This window comes from Equus przewalskii, chromosome 1, assembly GCF_037783145.1.
Source record: "Equus przewalskii isolate Varuska chromosome 1, EquPr2, whole genome shotgun sequence".
NCBI lineage: Eukaryota > Metazoa > Chordata > Mammalia > Perissodactyla > Equidae > Equus > Equus przewalskii.
The window spans coordinates 161,495,147-161,516,810 of record NC_091831.1 but is presented as its reverse complement, the minus strand read 5'-3'; the positions used below and the strand labels follow the sequence as shown (position 1 = coordinate 161,516,810).

At 54.6% G+C, this 21,664-nt stretch overlaps 3 protein-coding genes and 1 long non-coding RNA gene across 16 annotated transcripts; 2 read left to right on the top strand and 2 right to left on the bottom strand.

The window, feature by feature from the left end:
- Positions 1-49: 49 nt before the first annotated feature.
- Positions 50-7,615, bottom strand: TSSK4 (testis specific serine kinase 4). Of its 7 annotated transcripts, none has more exons than XM_070627514.1 (5): positions 6,560-7,615; positions 2,076-2,615; positions 1,510-1,724; positions 736-1,129; positions 50-399 (listed from the first exon to the last, which is right to left on the bottom strand). In XM_070627514.1, exons 2-5 carry the CDS (start codon positions 2,298-2,300, stop codon positions 328-330), a joined length of 906 nt encoding a protein of 301 aa, XP_070483615.1. In that variant the 5' UTR covers positions 2,301-2,615; positions 6,560-7,615; the 3' UTR covers positions 50-327. The 7 variants fall into 7 exon arrangements, with proteins under 7 accessions (XP_070483615.1, XP_070483593.1, XP_008537768.1 ...); XM_070627492.1 differs by having other exon boundaries at positions 50-327; XM_008539546.2 differs by having other exon boundaries at positions 50-327; positions 736-1,099.
- On the top strand, positions 7,156-12,921 carry TM9SF1 (transmembrane 9 superfamily member 1). Of its 2 annotated transcripts, none has more exons than XM_070627029.1 (6): positions 7,156-7,613; positions 7,956-8,332; positions 9,126-9,747; positions 10,041-10,226; positions 11,417-11,690; positions 12,261-12,921. In XM_070627029.1, exons 2-6 carry the CDS (start codon positions 7,988-7,990, stop codon positions 12,652-12,654), a joined length of 1,821 nt encoding a protein of 606 aa, XP_070483130.1. In that variant the 5' UTR covers positions 7,156-7,613; positions 7,956-7,987; the 3' UTR covers positions 12,655-12,921. The 2 variants fall into 2 exon arrangements, with proteins under 2 accessions (XP_070483130.1, XP_070483137.1); XM_070627036.1 differs by having other exon boundaries at positions 7,477-7,613; positions 7,971-8,332.
- LOC139084554 (uncharacterized) lies at positions 10,047-12,264 on the bottom strand. Its single transcript, XR_011542030.1, has 2 exons — positions 11,807-12,264; positions 10,047-10,284 (listed from the first exon to the last, which is right to left on the bottom strand). It is a non-coding gene; the product is annotated as an uncharacterized lncRNA (long non-coding RNA).
- On the top strand, positions 12,921-21,640 carry IPO4 (importin 4). Of its 6 annotated transcripts, none has more exons than XM_070626971.1 (30): positions 12,921-13,341; positions 13,426-13,512; positions 13,640-13,719; positions 13,806-13,847; positions 14,339-14,416; positions 14,505-14,684; positions 14,934-14,999; positions 15,109-15,210; positions 15,297-15,380; positions 15,636-15,800; positions 15,898-15,951; positions 16,099-16,208; positions 16,502-16,610; positions 16,774-16,903; positions 17,093-17,206; positions 17,310-17,423; positions 17,679-17,799; positions 17,903-18,014; positions 18,125-18,240; positions 18,352-18,429; positions 18,506-18,563; positions 18,664-18,769; positions 18,857-19,050; positions 19,205-19,249; positions 19,623-19,748; positions 19,836-20,044; positions 20,146-20,278; positions 20,371-20,475; positions 21,079-21,148; positions 21,273-21,640. In XM_070626971.1, exons 5-30 carry the CDS (start codon positions 14,366-14,368, stop codon positions 21,401-21,403), a joined length of 2,883 nt encoding a protein of 960 aa, XP_070483072.1. In that variant the 5' UTR covers positions 12,921-13,341; positions 13,426-13,512; positions 13,640-13,719; positions 13,806-13,847; positions 14,339-14,365; the 3' UTR covers positions 21,404-21,640. The 6 variants fall into 6 exon arrangements, with proteins under 6 accessions (XP_070483072.1, XP_008537759.1, XP_008537760.1 ...); XM_008539537.2 differs by having other exon boundaries at positions 14,287-14,416; positions 19,605-19,748; XM_008539538.2 differs by having other exon boundaries at positions 13,131-13,341; positions 14,287-14,416.
- Positions 21,641-21,664: the final 24 nt, after the last annotated feature.

Below are 21,664 nucleotides of genomic sequence, written 5' to 3'. Positions count from 1 at the left end.
TTCCCTGCCAAGTTTCCCCTGAGGAAAGAATGTCTTTGACCTCAGCTGATGAAACTAAATCAGAATTAATTTATTTTTGGTATAAAAGATTTTTAGCCCCAGACCCTTCTGCTTTGCTTTTCTCTCAGTCCCCTCCCTCAGCCACTTTCAGGTACTGATTTCCAAGGACTGGCGATTAGTGGTGCTGGGGAACTGGCACATGGCCTCGAGCAGCCTGATCTCATTGGTGGGTTGCTCAGGCTGGAACTTGAGCACCCAGGGATCCTTGATGATGTCCAGGATGGTGGCACGCTTGGTGGCTTGGCATAGCATCTGGAGGACCAGGTTCTAGGGCAGGGGAGAGAGAGGTCTTGGCTGAGCTTGCCCCCATTGTGCCACACTGGCAATGAGCAGCTGGACCTAAGAAAGAAGCAGGATAGCCCATCATGCTACTCTGGTGAGAGGGGCTGTGGCCCCGACGTTATCCTGAAGAGCCAGGCATTTAATTCCCTTGGAAGGGAGGGGAAGGAAGTTTCCTTGGGGGAATCCCCTGCGAAATCCCTTTCTGGCCTAGGGAGAGAGAGGCTGAAACCTGCTTATGACATCGAAGGTGCAGAGCCCTTTGGTTGGCCCTTTAAGCCCTCCCACTATTCTAGGGCAGGGGCAAGGCCTTCCCTAGGGTTGGGAGGCCTAGGTTGGGTATTCCTTCCCTGTGGGTCATCCCTGAGGCCTCAGCCCTTCTGGGGGAGCCAGCACCTTGCACTCCTGGGAGATGGTGTGGTTAGATGGAAAAGTGACCTCCTTCTGAGTCTCTTTCAGCAGCTTCTTGAGATTGGTGTCATCAAAGGGCAGACGGGCAACCACTAGAGTGTAGAGGATGACCCCCATGCTCCAGGTGTCAGACAGGAAAGGGTTGTAGGGCAAGCCCAGCAGGATCTCCGGGCAGGCATAAGCAAAGCTGCCACAGTAGGTCTGGCTGAGGTGGGTAACGCAGTTCGCTTGGCGGTAGGAAGGGCTACTGCGCACAGGCTGGCTAGAAGGCACCGTCTTGGCGAAGCCAAAGTCCGATATCTTCACATTCTCCCGCTTGTCCAGCAATAGGTTCTCCAACTTTAAGTCCCTACCAGCAGCAGAAAGGCTGGGGGTCAGGCTGGGGAGAGGGCTTAGTGTTAGACCGGGAGCTGAAGGGCCACGGGTCAGAGGCTAGAGATGAGGAAAGGCAAAGTGGGAGAGACACCATTATGAGGACACAAGGCAGAGAGGAAGGAAAGCCATGGAGTTGTGAGCAGAGGCCAAAGAGGAGAGAGGATGGTAGCTGAGGATCACTGGGAGCTCACCATCGTATTTCATCAAGTGCTTTGCTCACAGTGGGTACTTAATAAACATTCTTGACCAGATGAATGGATGAAATAAAATAGAGTGAATGAATGGGCCCAGATACAAGGGAAGAAGAAAGGACTGAAAATGGGAGATGTGCATGAAACCCCCTCTAGAGCCCAAAGGCCCCAGTCTGGGTGGCAGCGCCCTCACCGGTGCACAATGCCCTTGCTGTGCAGGTAGGCGATGCCCAGGGTCATCTGGGAGAACCACTTGCCAGCAAGGGGCTCAGAGCAGGCCCCATAGCGCTGGATCCATTCAAGGACGTCACCACCTTGAGCCAGCTCCAGAATGATGTATACCCGGGATGTGGTCTCGATGGCCTGATAGAAGTTGATGAGGTACTTGTGCCGCAGGACCTTCATTACCTGGCCCCGGGAGAGAGACCCATCAAACCTGGGAAGGGAGAACCCTGCCTGTGCTCCCAGCCCTCCTAGTCTCCCACTGCCACTTCCTTAGAACTTTTCAACAGAATCAAACCCGAGGGCAGGTGGCCTGGAGGCAAGCCCTATGCTTTGCACTTTTACTTTTTGAGGGGCTGGAGGTGACTGGGTAGGTGGAAAGAGGTTAAATTTACATCAGGTAATTTTCGTAGCTGCTTAGTGAGACATTCAGTTCTGGTTTGGGGGTTTCTGGTCCCACCCTCTCCTAACCATATCCCCTCTGAGAAGCCTTAAGCAGCTTGGTACCAGTTCCGTCTTCCAGCCCCCCTTTCCAACCTGTATCTCGCGGGGCAGGAACTTGTTAAGATAGTCCTCGGACGCCTTCTTCTTTGAGATAATCTTGACAGCCACCATGACCTTCTGCTTTGTGTAGTAAGCCTCGTACACCGTCCCATAGGAGCCATTGCCAATAACCTTGCCCACCTCGTAACCATACTCCTCCATGACAGAGCGGTAGGCTGAGGTGGGAGGTGCTGCCTCCAAGGTGTTTCCCTTCCCCATGGTGTTGGGCTTGCCGCGAGCAGGGAGCTTTGCTACTTAAAAGCCTCCTGCCTGCTCAGAAAGCCAACACCTCGATATACCAAGGGCTAGGGTACCACAGTGAGGTTAGTCTCTGAGTGCTTGCCTGTGTAGTCACACAAGTCTGGGATGCTGGACTTGGCTCTCCACCAGGAATTTGGAGGAGGAAGAAGGGAGAAGCAGTTCTTTTTGTCTTGACTGGCTGTTGTTACTTTTGCCTCTTGGTTACGGAACTCCCCAAGGTCCCACATTCCAAACACATCACAATTCACCTTCTATCCACCACTGGCCACAAAGCTGGAAAATGAAGTGCAGTTTGGAACATATTCAGTCCTGGAGGCACCTTCCGAATCTGGTGAGACTCCCTCCACAGATCTGACCCCTTCAACCATTCATGTTTATTGAGCACCTATTGTGTGCCTGGCAGCATGCTGAGTACTGGGATAAAATAACCAGTAAGGCCAATAGAGACCCTATACTCCTAGAGTTTGTAGTCCAGCATAAGAAACACGTGAGTGTGAGAATATCACAGAGAACTGCAAGGTGTTGTAGAAGCATGTTCTAAGGAATCCAGCTCTAAAATGCATTTTTTTTTTTGGCTTAAAACCATTTTTTTTTTGCAAATTGAGCTGGGCTCAGTTGGGTGGTTCCTCTGGTGGTCTCTTCTCAGCTAGGATGGTTTCTTTCTGCTGCCTATGGTCTCATTATCCAACCTACTAGCCCGACTTCCTTAAAGAGCAGCACTACATTTCGTAAGAAAAAAGAAACTGCATGACTAATTGAGGCCTAGGCTCCAAAATCACAAAGCATCACTTCCATACCTTTATATGAGTAAAGACAGTTACAAGGTTTCAAGGATCACTTAGATTGAAGGGGTGGAGAAGTAGACTCCAAATCTTAACCTTGAAATGCATTTTTTTTTTTTTTTAGGAAGATTGGCCCTGAACTAACATCTGTTGCAAATCTTCCTCTTTTTTTATTCTCTCCAAAGCCCCTGTATGTATTTGTAATCCTAGTTGTAAGTTCTTCTAGTTCTTTTACATGGGATGCCACCACACAGGGCTTGATGAGTGGTGTGTAGGTCTTGTGCCCAGGGTCTGAACCGCTGAAGCAGGGCACATGAACTTAACCGCCAAGCCACTGGGCTGGCCCCTGAAATGCATTCTTATTTGCCTTCCATGACCTTGAACCCTGTAGTTTTCCTCTCATCCTTCTAGCCATTCCTGACTCCAGTGGAGCCTCATCTTCCTCCATCCATCCCTTAATCATATTCCAAGGGTTCTATCACAGGGCTTATTTCCTCAGACCTTTACATCTTCCCTTAAGGATCTCATCTACTCCAAAGATTTCAATTACTACATTAATGCTGACTGCTCCTAATCTCATCTTTGTCACAGATATCTCTAGAGTTCCAGATCGAGCATCCAGTTGCTCACTGAACATCACATGGACGTCTTCCCCAGGCACCTTAAACTCACCATGTCCAAAATTGAATTCCTTATTTTCTTCCCCCAGACTTCCTCTTTCTGTGAGTTGTATACTAGTTGTCCTCAGTTTAGACACTTCCCTCTGCCTTAGCCCCTACATTCCAATCTGCCACCAAATCCTATCTCTTCTACCTTCTAATTGTCTCTTTAATAATACATTCAAATTTCTCCAAGCCCACTGCCACTACCTTAGTCCAAGCCTCCATCATTTCTTAACTGATTGCTCTAGCCAAGCTTTCTGCTCTCCTCTAGTCTGATCACCCTGCAGTCCAAGGCATGAATCTGATTTTATTCCCATTTAAAGCAGGATCAACTCCAAATTCTTTTATATAGCTTTACTATTTAATTCTGCATGCCTCTCCAATTTTATCTTTTAAGATACACACAATGCTCCAGCCAAACACAACTGAGCTTCGCCTTCATCGTTCCCTCTGTTCTGGCAAATTCCTACTCTCCCTTCAGGACTTAGCTCTTGAGCTGTGTTAAGGAAGGCTTTGCTGACTGCTCAAGCCCAAATTAGATGTTCCCCCTTCGTGGGTGCTCCCACAGCCCCAATACTTTCTCTGTCACAGTACCTAACGCAGTGTCTGTTATTGCTTTTTTGCTTACATCTCCCACTAGGCTCTACGGGAGGTCAACTGACAAGAGGGAGATAAGTTAGAGGTCTGAGAAGAATGGGTTGTGGAGAATGGAAGCGAGCCGATTTGGAAAATGAGCAGGATCACTGGGCAGCATGGAGGCATAACTGAGGTTGAAGATCACAATTTATAGACACATGATCTTAACACATCAGAGTGTTAAGCTTCCTTTAGCATCCTGGGTATAGGTGCTTGAATGTTGACAGATGAGTTGATCCATCATTGAGGTTTCACTTGGCAGCTGCAGTGAAACAATGGGAGAGAGACATGAAGAAGACAGGCAAGAACGTGGCTGAAATGATGGAATGCGTAACCTAAGCTGCACGGGTTAGGAAGACAAACTAGAAAAAGACCAAAGGGGCAGCGGGAGGGGTCACAGTTCTCAGTGAAATGGAAGAACAAGGTTGGTGGGAATGACAGAGGACAAAAGGTTGTGGTCATAGAGGTCTAGATTTAAGATTGTGTGTGGGGGGGAGGGTAAGGGGGCTTGCAGAGGAAAGAACAAGGGAAGAATCAGATTTCTTTTATCTTCCATCCTCCAAAACAAAAATGCCAACAACAGATTATGCCATAGGCTACAGGAAAATTCCCATTTATTGGCAGCCTGACCCTGCTGGCCGGATGGTTCCAAAGTCCTGTTGGAATCCAGATCTACACCCTCAGTCTATCAAGATGAGAGGTAGTCCAGGGCACACTCAACCCCACCCATCTTCCGTTCTCCTGGATAGGTAGCTGGCCCCTTGGATAGGTACCTTGGTGACAGCTCTGTTCTCATCATGTATAGGGGGTAAACCAGTTCATTCAAGGAATGTGCATTAAGCTGCCTCCTATATACAAAAACACTGCTAGGTCCTGAGGATACCAAGATAGATAAATTATAGACTTCCTGTGCGGAGTTCGCAATTAGCAAGGGAGACAGACCCATAAGAAGTAAAATAACAGTACAGTGAGACAAAGTGCTATAAACAAAGACTGGAAGGAGATCAAGGGAAGACTTTATAGGGAAGGTGGCCTTTGCACGGCTCAGAGAAGTCTCCAGGCAGGTACGCAGGAATGGTAGATTGGGCAGTCTGGTAGAAGGAACTAAACGAGGCTTATGAGCTTGAGAGAACATGACATCTGAGATTTCAATGTAAATACAGGTTAGGGTTTCAGAAGGGGAATGTACCTGGAGAAGTAACTAAGCTCCAGGTCTGAGAGGCCTCAACTGCCAGCTTTTTGGACTTTATCTTATGTGCTCATGGCCTCAATGTGGTGTGCATCAAAATCAGAGCTTGTTAAAAATACTGATGCCCAGTTACCACCTCCCCCAAGATCCTGATTCGGTGAGACCCAGGTATCTATATTTTTAATAAGCTTCTAGCTGAATCTGATGCATACCAAGATTTGAGAACCACTGTCGCAGCAAATCGGACACCTTTAAGATTTAAAAAACAAAATCCTTGCAGCAGTAATGTGGAAAATGGATTCAAGAGGGGAGGTGAGGAGATTAGCAAGGTGGCTGTCATGGTAATTTAAGTCAGAGGATGGGGCCTGAACCAAGGCAGCCGTGGAGGGCAAGTATTTGGAAGTGATAAGACATATGCAGAGGTGGCTTGGTGGCATTGATCTGAGTGGGGAGGTATTGAGAAAGAGGTCTGGGGTTTCTGACTTTAGAGACCAGGTGGTTGTCACTTAAAGACTATTCCAAAGCTACTCTAAGTTACTTTTCTAATTACAAAATCTACCAATTGTCTAGAAAACTCAACCTCCTACTTCCTGGAACCTCACCTCCTCCTGCAGGGAGGGGGGCTGGGTCAGAGGGCAGAAGTGTGTAAATGAAGGACTTTTCAGGTCAGCAGCCAATTGTGGTTTTCCACTATACTACTTTCCCTCGGGGAGAGGGAACCTTAAGTCAGCTTCCTTATGGGTAATCCAAAGGGAAATCACTGCCCCTGGGTGTCATCTCCAGGCGTCCTCCCCCAGTGGCAGATCCCCTTAAAATAGCTGAGATGGACAAGGATAAACTTTTCCAGAATAACCTGCATTACACAATTAAGAGGAGTCCAAACACATACACACAGATAATTAAGAACAAAAACATTGAAAGAGATGAAAGTATGGCAAGCTTCTTTACCTCCAAGTAACAATAACCCTGTCAGGCCGCCCATCTCACAGGGGAAAAGGGCAGACGCTCTCTCTCTTTGCGTGCCTCTACACCCGACCAGGCTCAGGCTTGCCCATCGTAGGATAAGGGACGGTCATTACACGGCCAGGGAGGAGACCTCCGGTACGGCCTTGGGAAGCTATTTTTATGTATGTGTTTGTTTTTTGGCGGGAGGCAATTCATGACGGGTGGGAGAGAAGCGGTGAGGTGAGATCCAGACTCTAGGACCTTTGCACGGGCTGTCCCCTCGCTGTCCTGAAATAGCGACGCCCAAAGCCTCACCCCGCCCGGGTTGGAGACCGTGAACCGCCCCTCAGGTCTCTGCCTCAGCAGTCGCTGGCGAGTCCCACCGGTTGTGCCGGCCACTGCTGCGGGCACCCACTAGGTGTGGGCCCGGGGGCCGCCCGCTCCGTCTCCTGGACAGTCACTGGGGGCGAGCGGCGGGCACCGCTCTCAGGTCTCCGCCCCAAACCTTCCTGGGGACGGACGAGTAGCCCGGCAGAGACTCTTAATCTGAAGGGGCGTCTGCGTCCTCGCGGCCCGGCCCCGGCCCCGGCCCGAGCCCCAGTCGCGGGAAACCGCCGGCGGAGCGCCTCCGCGGCTGCGGCAGTGGGGGCGCGGCCACCAGCTCCAGGAAAAGAGCTGTCCGCCCGGCTGAGGTCCCCGCGGGCGAGGGCGGAAGTGGTAAGACCGACGTGTCCCGGGCTGCTCTCCTGCTCGCCGGGAGGACCCCCGCGGAGGGACGGGCCGGTCGAGCCTCGCGGCGTCTCCGGAGCGGCGCCGGGCCTCCGGCGGCAGAGAGCTCATCCGGGAGCACTTCACCGAGCCGAGGGCCGTGTCCCTGGCGGGGCGGCCGCAGCCGCTGCTATCAGGCACAGAGGCAGCCAGCCGTGGAGGTCGGAAGGCGGGTCCTCTCCGGGCCGCCGCTAGCGCGCCGCTCTGGGGGAGACCCCGGCAGGAGCCCAAGGGCAGCTGCGGGGTCGCAGAGGCCGCTGGCGCCGCCTCGGCCAGCCCTCCCCGCGCGGTGAGGACCCCGGGGCTGCGGCGGGAAGGGGCCCGAGGCGCGAGGCCGCGTGGCGTTGCTATGGAAACGGGTTGGGGCGCGCGGAGAGGTCCCCGGCTGGCGGGCTGCGGGAGGGGGGAACCCCAGGTTGAGAAGACTAGACAGTAGAGGGGCCCAGGAGCCCCGTCTGCAGGATAGAGCGACATGGTGTGTGGGGGGGGGGGGGGAGGGGTCAGGAGGTGGCCTCCCGAGGGACCAGGGACGATGGGAGAGGCCAAGGGGAGGAATTGGAGCCTTTGGGCGTCAATTCGAAGGACCTGACCTGGGGCATCTTGAGTTGATCCCTGGTTTCCATAACCGCAGGACTCACCCAAACAGGTTCTGCTGCCTTAAGGATGACAGTCCTAGGGCACCCTCGAAGTTGGAGCTGCCAGTGGTTGCCACTCCTGATGCTGCTGCTGGGCACAGGCCATGAGCCAGGGGCAGAAGGTGTGACACACTACAAGACCGGCGACCCCGTCATTCTATATGTCAACAAAGTGGGACCCTACCATAACCCTCAGGAGACTTACCATTACTATCAGCTTCCAGTCTGCTGCCCTGAGAAGATCCGTCACAAAAGCCTTAGCCTGGGTGAAGTGCTGGATGGGGACCGAATGGCTGAGTCTTTGTATGAGATCCGCTTCCGGGAGAATGTGGAGAAGAGAATTCTGTGCCACATGCAGCTCAGTTCTGCACAGGTCAGCCTCTCCACACTGGCTAGAACTTAGGCCTCCCTGCCAGGGGCTAACAGCAGTGCCTGATGTTTATGGTTTTCAAAGCACCTTTATGGAAGTGATCTGACTTGACTCTAACTACAACCCCATGTGGCAGGCAGGGCAGGTGGTATTATTTGCATTCAGTTGACAGAGAAACCTACTTGCTCAGAAGTGACTTTTTCAAGACTACATGGTGAATTACAACTAAAATTAGCTATAATGTGAGATCCCAGGGCTCCTGACTCCAGGTTTCTCTGTTGGTAATAAGGTCCCATCTATCACTCCTAGAGAGCTTCCTTCCATACCTACCTCGTGGCTCTTTCTCAGTTGGCTCCTTTACACTCTGCCTAGTCTTCCTGTCATGCTTCTTTCTTGAGCACATCCTACCTTAGGGCACTTTTCCTTAGTCTATCCCAGACCTTCGTACCCCTTGCCTCACTCCTTTTTCTAGGCCTTAACCCTGTTAAGTCACACTTGCTCTTGTTGGAGAATCCCAGCATATTAGGGTCTAACCCAGTGGTTCTCAACAGGGGGCAGTTTTCTCTCCTAAGGGATGTCTGACAATGTCTGGAGATATTTCTGATTGTCAATACTAGGGGTTCTACTGACATCTAGTGGGAAGAAGTCAGGGATGGTGCATCTTACAATGCACAGGAAAGCCCCACACAGCAAAGGCTTATCCAGCCCAAAATGTCAGTAGTACCAAGGTCGAGAAACCCTGCTTTAACTCTGAGCCTGGGCAGGCCTTGTCTGACTCCTGACTTGCTCTTTGTAGGTGGAACAGTTGCGCCAGGCCATCGAGGAACTGTACTACTTTGAATTTGTGGTGGACGACTTGCCACTCCGTGGCTTTGTGGGCTACATGGAGGAGAGTGGCTTCCTGCCTCACAGCCACAAGATAGGACTCTGGACCCATCTGGACTTCCACCTAGAATTCCATGGAGATCGAATTATATTTGCCAATGTCTCAGTGCGGGACGTCAAACCCCACAGTTTAGATGGGTTACGACCTGATGAATTCTTAGGCCTCACTCACACATACAGTGTGCGCTGGTCTGAGACTTCTGTGGAACGTCGGAGTGACAGGCGCCGTGGTGATGATGGTGGTTTCTTTCCCCGGACACTGGAAATTCATTGGTTGTCCATCATCAATTCCATGGTGCTTGTGTTTTTACTGGTGGGTTTTGTGGCTGTCATTCTCATGCGTGTGCTTCGGAACGACCTGGCTCGGTACAACTTGGATGAGGAGACAACCTCTGGAGGTTCTGGTGATGACTTTGACCAAGGTGACAATGGCTGGAAAATTATCCATACAGATGTCTTCCGCTTCCCTCCATACCGTGGTCTGCTCTGTGCTGTGCTTGGTGTGGGTGCCCAGTTCCTGGCCCTTGGCACTGGTGAGGTGATAAAAATTAATCAGGGATTTCTCTCAAGGGGTAGGACTAAGTAGGCAGCTTGTTCAGAAAAGACCTGCAGATCTTCACTTCTGTCCAAGGTGAGGGGAAGTCCTAAGGGTGGGGTGGCTCTAGCAAGGACGTGTATATCCTGTTGTGGGGTTTCTGGACAACAGAATTGGGGGATATTGTTTTGCTGGAGGCCCTGGGTCTGGGAGAAAGGGGGCTGATTCCTCTGAAATTGCCAGAAGAGGGATAGGTGAGACCTAACACGGGCTTTCCACTACCACCCACAGGCATTATTGTCATGGCGCTGCTGGGCATGTTCAATGTGCACCGGCACGGGGCCATTAACTCAGCAGCCATCTTGTTGTACGCCCTGACTTGCTGCATCTCTGGCTACGTGTCCAGCCACTTCTACCGGCAGATCGGAGGCGAGCGTTGGGTGTGGAACATCATTCTCACCACCAGTCTCTTCTCTGGTGAGGACTGCCCTTTCCCTGGTGGGCCGACTTAGGAACTTCGAACACATCATGGAACCTGGGACAGAGTCAGAGTAAGGCTTTAAGGAAATGAAAATAGGCAAAAGAAACAATAAGAAAAACCATTCAAAAGTCAAGAAGCATCCCTTGTGTGCAGTTAAAAATTATTAAGCTCTTAAAATGTCCTAGGGGGCCAGCCTGGTGGTGCAGCAGTTAAGTGCACATGTTCTGCTTCGGCGGCCCGGGGTTCGCCAGTTTGGATCCCGGGGGCAGACATGGCACCACTTGTCACACCGTGCTGTGCTAGGCGTCCCACATATAAAGTAGAGGAAGATGGGCACAGATGTGAGCTCAGGGCCAGTCTTCCTCAGCAAAAAGAGGAGGATTGGCGGCAGATGTTAGCTCACGACTACTCTTCCTCAAAAAAAAAAAAAAAAAATTAAAAAAATGTCCTAGGCAGCGTGGTAAGCACTCAACACGCCTTCATCTCATTTCATCCTCACAACAACTATATGAAGTAGGTAATATTGTCCCCATTTTACAGATGAGGAAATTGGACTTCAGGCTGGACTGAGTTAAGTAACTTGCCTGAGATTACACTCCTAAAAAGCAGTGACCCAGGTTTCAGACCCAGGCAGTCTGACTCTTGAGCTTGTCTTCTCAACCATCACACTGAAATAATTTGAATTTATTTTTTGATACTCTCTTTGTTTTTATTTTTCAGTTTTTTTGTTTTAGAGGTGGGCTACCCCACTCTAGCCTTTGAAGTCAGTATGCCCTTTCAAAGGCAGTATTAGTTTCCATTCTGAACATTTTGTGTTCCCAGTCCTAAATGTATGATTTATATTCCATCACATTTATGTTTGAACCAGGGCTTCCTGAAAACAGGGCCTTAATCCAAAGGAGTGGCTCATGCTAGGAATCACTGATGCCACAGCAGGATAGGCCCTTGGAGGCAGGTGGGTTTATGTCACTGTTAGCTCATTATGTTACAGCTGCCTTGATCCTTAATGATGATGGATAGGGGAGGGGGTGTTGGTCAGATAAGGAAGAAGGAACAACAAGACATGAAAGGGTAGAGTCTAGGAGCAGGACGTCCCATGCCACTCCCCTATACGTCCAGTCTGATTGGGTGCCCCCAGGGATGTAGCCTGTAGTGCTGACTCTCCCATTGGGGGCCCATCCTGCAGTGCCTTTCTTCCTGACGTGGAGTGTGGTGAACTCGGTGCATTGGGCCAATGGTTCGACACAGGCTCTGCCAGCTACCACCATCCTGCTGCTTCTGACGGTTTGGCTGCTGGTGGGCTTTCCCCTCACTGTCATTGGAGGCATCTTCGGGAAGAACAACGCTAGCCCCTTTGATGCACCTTGTCGCACCAAGAACATCGCCCGGGAAATCCCACCCCAGCCCTGGTACAAGTCTACGCTCATCCACATGACTGTTGGAGGCTTCCTGCCTTTCAGGTATCCTCCTTTTATTCCGTGGCCATCACTCGCAGGTTCCTGACCTTAACTGTTCCTTTCCCCACTCACCCCATGCCCTAACCCAACACCAGCGATAATCCCTGGTTCAGCCATACCACTAAGATCACTCAATGCCTCCTCCTTTCTCCAAGCAGGACTGAGCTTGAATCAGTTCAAATATGAAGGTGTCTCACATGTAAAGCTCTCCAGAGACGTTGCTCCTTTCGCCATCTGCCTGGTTTCTGACTTTAGTGTCTACAGGCACCTTGTGGGGCTTAAAGCCCGTTTGATTACTCATTCAGTTTTGTTGAGTACCTCTTAGTGTCAGGCAGATAATACAGTGGAAAATAAAACAGACATGATCCCTGCTCTCAACTTATCAAAGGAGATGTTCTTGAAATGAGGTAAAAGAGTCCCCATCAAGCCAGGAGCTCCAGGGCAGGGAATGCAATGGGTCCACTTTCCACAGTGACCCAGTAGCATGGAGGGGTCGTGGCTGGATTTTGGCTTGGCTGCTGTGCTGGCAGTGCACAGCCTTTTAATGCTGTGTGTCGTGTCTTCTCTTCACAGTGCCATCTCTGTGGAGCTGTACTACATCTTTGCCACAGTATGGGGTCGGGAGCAGTACACTTTGTACGGCATCCTCTTCTTTGTCTTCGCCATCCTTCTGAGCGTGGGGGCTTGCATCTCCATCGCGCTCACCTACTTCCAGTTGTCTGGAGAGGATTACCGCTGGTGGTGGCGATCCGTGCTGAGTGTCGGCTCCACGGGGCTCTTCATCTTCCTCTACTCGGTTTTCTACTATGCCCGGCGCTCCAACATGTCAGGGGCGGTACAGACAGTAGAGTTTTTCGGCTACTCCTTACTCACCGGTTACGTCTTCTTCCTCATGCTGGGCACCATCTCCTTCTTTTCTTCCCTAAAATTCATCCGTTATATCTATGTTAACCTCAAGATGGACTGAGTTTTGGGTGGCAAAACTATTGCTCTTCTCTCCCTTTCTTCACGCCCCCTTGATCTCTCTTACCAACATCTCCTCTGATGGAGTGACTGAATTGTGTGATGGCATTGTTGCCTTCCCCTTTGCCCTTTGGGCCTCCCGTCCCGAGAGGGCCTGGAAATTATAAATATTATATAAGGAGTATATATTTGAACTTTTTAAGTTGTCTTTAGTTTGGGTCCTGATTTTTCTTTTTACAATTATCAAAATAAAATTTATTAAGAAAAAGGATCCTGTAGTTGGAGGGTTTGGTCTGGATATAGGAACTCGAGCCCTGCCGTCCAGGGCACTGTCCCTTAGACCGCCGGGTCGGCCGCGGAATGCAGAGAACTCGGGTTCTCCACGGAGCTTGGGAACTCTCGGCTGGGGGAACCCACATCGCTAGGGCCCTGTTTCCGCGGCTCAGCCGGCGCTCAGCCCACCGGAAATGGCGGAGCCGGAGCTCTTTGTGCGAAGCGAGTTGAATCACCCTGGCGACGGGAGGGGCGCAGAGCAACGCCCTTTCCGCCGGAAGTGGGTTTCAAAGTCTCCACGTGCTGTCCCTCCCCCTCCCGGCCTGGTAGCGGCGGCTCCGCTGCTGCCATGGAGCCGGCCGGCCTGGAGCAGATCCTGCGGGAGCTGCTGCTGCCAGACACCGAGCGCATCCGCCAGGTACGGGGCAGGCGGGCCGGACCCGGCCGGGGCGAGCGAGAGGCTGGGGGCCGGGGCCGACTCTGACCCCCATCCTCTCCCCAGGCCACCGAGCAGCTCCAGACCGCTCTTCGGGACCCCGCCGCCCTGCCCGCGCTCTGCGATCTGCTGGCTTCGGCGCCCGACCCTCAGGTGAGGCTCCTGTCCTTCCCTCTGGGCTTCCTGCCTCTACGCCACTGGTCAAGCCCCAGCTCCTGCCCCCTGCGGCCCTCTCAGCACCGCCCTGCCGGACCCTCACGTGCCTGCTCCCTCCTCCCAGATCCGCCAGTTCGCGGCCGTTCTGACCCGCAGACGACTGAACACCCGCTGGCGACGGCTGGCGGCGGAGCATCGGGAGAGGTGGGCTGGGCCGGGGGCGGGGCGGGGCCAGGCTGAGGCGGTTCTGGGGCGGGCCCAGTACCAAACACCTGCCACCTGTGTTCCAGCCTCAAGTCCCTGGTCCTGGTGGCCCTCCAGAGAGAGACAGAGTAAGTGCCTACCCGCCTTCTCTTGGGATCCTAATTGAGTCCAGGTTGAGACCGTCTCTGGGTTTCTGCGTTCTCTTTCAGCTTGGGGCTGGGATCTGGGGGGCAGGGACTTCAGTTCTACACCAAGGGTGGAGCAAGGATTCTCAGGCTGTGTCGAAGACTGAAGTTGTTGAGAATGGACTGTGATGGTCTGCCAAACCTGAGTCAGAAGAATGGAACTGAAATTCAGTCTGAGTAAAGCCAAGCTCACCAAATTACACACCCACCATGTTGCTGGTTTTGTGCTGAGCTGCTGTCTTAAATGTCCCAACTTGGCAAAGACCTTGTGCCCACATCTGGAGGGTTCTCTCCTCGCCACCGATGGAGGCAGGGCCAGTGTGTGCAGGGGAGGGTATTGGAAGGTGATTGGGGGTGGGGGGGCAATCTCTCCTGTTTGCAGGCATTCTGTGTGCCTTAGCCTGGCCCAGCTCTCAGCCACCATTTTTCGAAAGGAAGGCCTGGAAGGCTGGCCTCAGCTCATGCAGCTTCTTCAGCACAGTACCCACAGCCCCCACATCCCGGAGAGAGAGGTACTATCACATAGTTGGCGAGAGGGAGGGACTGAGAGGCTGGATAGACCACGTAAGCTTTTCCCTCTCATCTCTTATTCCTGCACAGATGGGGCTTTTGCTGCTAAGTGTGGTAGTGACCTCCCGGCCTGAAGCCTTCCGACGCCACCACCGGGAGCTTCTTCGGCTTCTGAATGAGACCCTGGGTGAGGTGGGCTCTCCCGGGCTCCTCTTCTACTCCCTGCGCACTCTGACCACCATGGCCCCTTACCTCGGCACTGATGATGTGGTGAGACATGGGCCCTCACCTTCCTTGGCTCCCTGTCCTCAGGCCTTCATGTCCTCACTCTTGCAGGCTGCAGAGCTCCTTCAGATTCTTTCTCTGCCTTTTGTCCTTCTAACAATTGAGACGGGGTGCTGTGGGCGGCTGTGCCTGGGGTCCTCCTGTGTCCAGGCTTTGAGGAAGCTGCCAGCTTCTGAGGCCTGAGATTAGGCTGCGTCGTGCTTTCTGTGATTCAGCTCATCCTGTGTCCTCCAGCCTCTTGCACGGATGTTGGTGCCCAAGCTCATCGTCGCTGTGCAGGCTCTGATCCCTGTAGATGAGGTGAGGACATTTGGGCAGGAGCCCTGTTGGAAGGAGAGTACAGGAGCATCCAGCCTGGCCCACTGAAGAAGAGCCTGGTAACCCTATGACTCGTCTATCTGTCTGGCAGGCAAAGACCTGTGAGGCCCTGGAGGCCCTGGATGAATTGCTGGAGTCAGAGATGCCCATCGTCACCTCCCACCTCTCAGAGGTCCTCACCTTCTGCCTGGAGGTGAGCCTGGGGTAGGCACATCCCCTGCTGCTTGTTCTGCTGCGAGTTTCCATGCCTGTCTCTGATTTGTGTTGGTCTCTGGGCAGGTGGCTAGAAATGTGGCCCTGGGCGATGCAATACGTGTGCGAATTCTCTGCTGCCTCACTTTCTTGGTCAAAGTCAGGAGCAAGGTGAGGGCCCTGTTGCACATCACCCTACCCCCATGTCCATCCCTCATCTCACTCCTGGGGCTTTCTGTCCATCCCAGGGTGTCTAAAAGACCGTAGCTAAGATGTTCGAGACTTGGTTTGGCCTTACCCCAGCTCCTGGCTGGGCGATTGGGAATCTCCTGCCAGACCCCTTGTGGTCTGGAAGGTTAGAATTTTTAATGTGATTCCATGTTGGGAGCAGATTCTCAGGGATACCATTTCACCCTCCCTCTGAAGGCCTTACTGAAGAATCGTCTTCTGCCATCCTTGCTGCACACCCTTTTCCCCATCATGGCTGCCGAGCCCCCGCTAGGCCAGCTGGATCCTGAGGACCAGGATTCGGATGAGGAAGAGCTGGAGATTGGCCTGGTTGGGGAGACTCCCAAGCACTTTGCTGTACAGGTGGGATGTGGGACAGCAGCAGGGGGCAGGGCGTTAGATGGCTGTGGGAGGTTGGGGACAGAGATGGGGTCCAGCAAAGTCGTCCTGTCTTTGTTAGGTTGTGGACATGTTGGCGCTACATTTGCCCCCCGAGAAGCTCTGTCCCCTGCTGGTAAGTGTGGCTTGGTCCTTCTAGTGCCACTACCCCTCAGATGTGCCTAGTCCCCCCAAAGCTGAGGATGTCTGGGCCAGTAGGTTTGGAGGGCCTGTTGCCACAGGAATGGGCATGCTCATGCCAGGGTTCTACCTGCTCCCCTAGATGCCCATGCTGGAAGAGGCCTTGCAGAACGAGAACCCCTACCAGCGCAAGGCTGGGCTCCTGGTGCTGGCTGTGCTGTCTGACGGAGCTGGCGACCACATCAGGCAAAGGTGTTTATTCCCTTCTTGGAGTGAGGGGAGGGTGGGCCGTGGGGAGGAGGACCACATGGCCCATGGCAGTCCTGGTCTATGCTTGTCATTTGGGCCTGACTATCAATGGCATATCCCCCGACTCTCCAAAGTGTCCTGGTTTGGGAGATAAATGGCAGCCGTAGCTATAGGGACCACGGGGTGGTGCCCACCATCTGGTGACAGAGAAAGCCTCAGTTTTCCCCAGGAAAACAGGAGCATGGACTCTCGGGTCCTCTCCCTCAGACTACATCCTCTTGTCCTACCCTGTCCAGACTGCTGCCCCCACTGCTGCAGATCGTGTGCAAGGGCCTGGAGGACCCATCACAAGTTGTACGCAATGCTGCGCTGTTTGCCCTGGGCCAGTTCTCAGAGAACCTACAGGTCAGCAAGGCTGAATGTGGGCGCCCGCATTTCAGAGTCCCCACCCATCCCAGGGACCAGCTTTCCCTCAGCTTCATCTCTCCAGGCATCCCTGCTGCCATCGGTGCTTAGGTGTGTGCCCTGCGGTTGAGCTGACTCAGGGCCCTCTTTCTCCTTCCCCTAGCCCCACATCAGCAGCTATTCAGGGGAGGTGATGCCACTGCTCCTCGCCTACCTGAAGTCAGTGCCTCCCAGGCAAACACAGCACCTAGCCAAGGCCTGCTATGCCCTGGAGAATTTCGTGGAGAACCTAGGTAGTGATGGCGGTTGGGGTGCAAGGGAGAAGAGGGGGCTGTGGCTTTGGCTGAAGGGGCAGGATGTGCGGCTCCCTGAACCACTGCCTGAGGTGGGGAATGGGGTGTCGTGGGACCATAAGGAGGGTCAGTCTGGAGGCAGAGGTAGGAGATCCAGGTTGGTTGTTGGAGGAGGACCTTTTCCCACAGGGCCTAAAGTGCACCCCTACCTTCCGGAGCTTATGGAGTGCATGCTGCAGCCTCTGAGGAACCCCAGCAGCCCCCGGGCCAAGGAGCTGGCTGTGAGCGCCTTGGGGGCCATTGGTGAGGAGGAGGCAGGAGGTGGGGCCCGGGGTTCACCCAGGGAGCCTGTGGCAGGCAGTCCCTGCCCCCCTTCCAGCTCTGATCCTGTCCTTCCATCCTGCAGCCACGGCTGCCCAGGCCTCCCTGCTGCCCTACTTCCCCACCATCATGGAGCACCTGCGGGAATTCCTGCTGACAAGCCATGAGGACCTCCAGCCTGTGCGGATCCAGAGCCTGGGTGAGTAGGGGCTCCCAGCAGAGTTCCCAGTACTGGGGGAGGGCTGATGCTCATCTAGTGTTCACAGAGATCTCCTCAGGAGAGATCTCCCCCAGGAGAGATCTCATGGAAGAAGATACTCTTCACGCTATACCTAGGAGTAGGTGGGGTTTCTGAATTCCCCGCAGCTGCCACCTTTGGTGCCCCAGGTCTTCACCCAGCACACCTCTGGTCCAGCTCCACATCCTGGTGCTAACCAAGCCCTTGCCCCCACAGAGACACTGGGGGTGCTGGCACGAGCAGTGGGGGAGCCCATGAGGCCCCTGGCTGAGGAGTGCTGCCTGCTGGGGCTGAGCCTGTGCGACCAGGTAGACGACCCTGACTTGCGGCGCTGCACGTGAGTGAGCCCTCACCCTGCCCCGGGCCGTGGTTTCCCCCGGCTACCCCATCCTGTCTGGCTACAGTAGGCAGACTTGACAGCTTCCCCCTGCCTCCACCAGGTACAGCCTGTTTGCAGCCTTGTCAGGGCTGATGGGTGAGGGCCTGGCACCCCACCTGCCACAGATCACCACGCTCATGCTGTTGTCGCTGCGTTCCACCGAGGGCATTGTGGTGAGCAGAGAGTGGGTGGACCGGGCTGACTGGGGAAGGCCAGCCCTGCGATGGGATTTATCTCCTGGGCCCAGCTGAGCCAGGGTCCCTGCTGTGCCTCCTCTGTGTAGCCTCAGTATGACGGAAGCAGCTCCTTCCTTCTGTTTGATGACGAGAGTGATGGGGAGGAAGAGGAGGAGCTCATGGATGAGGATGAGGAAGAGGAGGAAAACTCAGAGATCTCAGGGTGCGGAGAGGTTTCATTCTATTCAGAGGAATCTTGGCTTTGGACAAGGACCCAGTGCTGGATCTGCTCCTACTGGTGCCTGATCGCTGCTGCCTGCCTCCCTCCCTCTAGGTACAGTGTGGAGAACGCCTTCTTCGATGAGAAGGAAGACACCTGTGCTGCCCTGGGGGAGATCTCTGTGAACACCAGGTGAGCCTCGGCCCTTCCCTGGTACTGGGAAACCCACCTGGGAGCCCCTTCCCCATGGCCGTCTGTCTGTCCACAGTGTGGCCTTCCTCCCCTACATGGAGAGCGTCTTTGAAGAAGTATTCAAACTGCTGGAGGTGAGTGGGCCGGTGGGTGAGGTGGGCGTGGTCCGAGGGCTAGGGGGCCCTGTGTTCACCCTGCATACAGTAGGCACATCCTACCCCTGCTCATCTGCAGTGCCCTCACCTGAATGTGCGGAAGGCAGCCCATGAGGCCCTGGGTCAGTTCTGCTGTGCGCTGCACAAGGCCTGTCAAAGCTGCCCCTCAGAACCCAACACTGCTGGTGAGAAGAGGAGGCTGGGGCCTGTGGAGGCGGGGGTGGGGGTGGGGGGCAGGGCCTGCCCGGGGCTTCAGCGCATAATGTCCCCAGCTCTGCAGGCTGCCTTGGCCCGGGTGGTACCGTGCTATGTGCAGGCAGTGAACAAGGACCGGGAGCGCCAGGTGGTGATGGCTGTGCTGGAGGCCCTGACGGGGGTGCTGCGCAGCTGTGGGCCCCTCACACTACAGCCCCCTGGGCGCCTTGCTGAGCTCTGCAGCGTGCTCAAGGCTGTGCTGCAGAGGAAGGTGAGTGAGGCAGGTGGGCTATGGGATGAAGAGGGGGCCTGGCCCCAGGTGGGGATAGTCAGAGCCTACGGGTTCAGCTTCCCCCTACCCCGACCCCATGGGAAGGAGAAGGGGCAGGAGAGCCTGGGCTGAGCTGCGCTCCCTCTTCCCGCAGACAGCCTGTCAGGACACTGACGAGGAGGAGGAGGAGGAGGACCAGGTGAGAGCTCAGGATGCCAACTGGGAGCAGGCAGTTCAGGTGGTCTCCCCTGGGCAGGGTGGACAGTGTACATGCGCCCGGCTGGAGGAGCCAGGTCTGCTAAAGGGTTGGGAAGGGCTCCGAATGCTGCAGCCTTGCTCCTGCTAAGGCAGGGGCGGTTCCGGGAAGGCTTTCTGGAGGTGGGCTTAGATTGCTAGGTGAGAGTAGGAGGGCCAGGGGAAGATGCTGGGCTGCAGACAAGCCCAGCCTGGGAGGGTCCCGTCCTGTCAAGCAAGGGCAGGCCCCAGGGGACCCCCGCAATGGGGGGCCCTGGTGGAAGGTGCCCACAGTCCCAGATCTGGCCCTGGTGCTCCAGCCCGTTCTGGCCCCACAGGCTGAATACGACGCCATGTTGCTTGAGCATGCTGGCGAGGCCATCCCTGCCCTGGCAGCCGCGGCTGGGGGAGACACCTTCGCCCCCTTCTTTGCTGGCTTCTTGCCGTTATTGCTATGTAAGACGGTGAGTGCTCCATTCTCTGACTTTGAACCCCCTTCAGCCTGTGTACTCTGTGCCAAACCAGCTGACTGACACTCCTTCCCCCACCAGAAACAAGGCTGCACAGTGGCAGAGAAGTCCTTTGCAGTGGGGACGCTGGCAGAGTCCATTCAGGGCCTAGGCACTGCCTCAGCCCAGTTTGTGTCCCGGCTACTCCCCGTGCTGTTGAGCACCGCCCGGGAGGCAGACCCTGAGGTGCGGAGCAATGCCATCTTTGGGCTGGGTGTGTTGGCAGAGCATGGGGGCCGCCCTGCCCAGGAGTATCCTTGGCTTGCCAGGTGAGGTGAGGTTGGGAGGGTGTCCCTGGGGCTTGGCAATGGGAGAGGTCTGCCCGTGTGCCTCTTCCTTGACTGTGGACCAGACACTTCCCCAAGCTGCTGGGGCTCCTGTTGCCCCTCCTGGCCCGGGAGCGCCATGATCGTGTCCATGACAACATCTGTGGGGCACTTGCCCGCCTGCTCATGGCCAGTCCCACAAGGAAACCCGAGCCCCAGGTGAGGAATGGGGGCATCAGGCAGGGCCAGGAAGTGGAGGAGGAGGGTGCAGAGGGTGCAGGGCAAGGGGCCAGAGCCATCTGTGTGTCCAGGTGCTGGCTGCACTTCTGCATGCCCTGCCACTGAAGGAGGACTTGGAGGAGTGGGTCACCATAGGGCACCTCTTCAGCTTCCTGTACCAGAGCAGCCCTGACCAGGTAACCTCGATGTCGGAGCCCTCAGAGGGGAGCTGGATGCTTCAGTCTCAGTGATAGGCAGAGCTGGCATCAGTTGTAGCTGACTCAGAGTGACACTTTAAGCTGCCCTTCTCTGGCCATTTCTACTTTCTGGTCTGAGCCAGAAGTCACAGCTTCCCTAGACCAGGGCTCTTTCAGACTGTGCTCTGTGGAGCCTGGGTAGTCTGGGCCACCCCACTGTCCATTCCAGTAAGAATAGCTCTGCTTTCTGAATGAGATTTGTCTGTACCATGTGGCTGGGTGTGGACTCATGTCCTGGTGTTCCTGTGTCTACCTTGTCTTGCACCATTAGCGCTCTTATGTTGGTGGAGCTCCTGGGTGTCTGGAGTTGAGTCTTGAGGTCATGACTTCAGTCATCTTTGGTCACAATCCCCTGTCCTCTCCCGCCAGAATTATGACCACCATGTTTCCTGGCTCTTTCTCATGTTTCTCAGATGCCCGTGAATCACCGTCGGGCTCAAATAGCCCTGGCGGGAGACTCTGCCTCTCCTTGGCCTCTGCCACCCACCCTAGTCCCGAGGCCCAGGGGTGCTGCTGCCCGAGTCGGCCCTTCTTTTCCCACAGGTGGTAGATGTGGCTCCTGAACTTCTGCGCATCTGCAGCCTCAATCTGGCTGACAACAAGATCCCACCAGGTGAGGGTGGCAGTTGTGGGGCAGGGCTGGAGGGGAGGCAGGGAGCAGCAGGACTGAGGCCTGGGGCAGCTCAGGGTTGGGGACCAGTCCTCCCTGGATCTCTCCCTCTTCACTCTCCACCCAGACACCAAGGCTGCACTGCTGCTGCTCCTGACGTTTTTGGCCAAACAGCACGCTGACAGCTTCCATTCGGCACTGGGCTCACTGCCTGGTGACAAGGCTCAGGAGCTCCAGGCCGTCCTGGGCCTCACCTAGACTGGGGGCTGCAGCCGGGCCAGAGAGAACAGAGCCCACCCAGGCCCCAACACCACCTCTCAGCCCAGTTCCAACTTACACCTTACCAAAGATTCTGACCTCATACCCACTTGGAGTCTCAGCCCTGTTTGCTGCCTTATGGGGGCGTCTCTGGGACTGGATCTGTTATGCTGTGGGACAATCCAAATGGAGCTGTGACATCACTCTGTAATAAAGGTAGTTCATGTTCTGTATGAACAGGAGGGATAGAGATGCATGTTC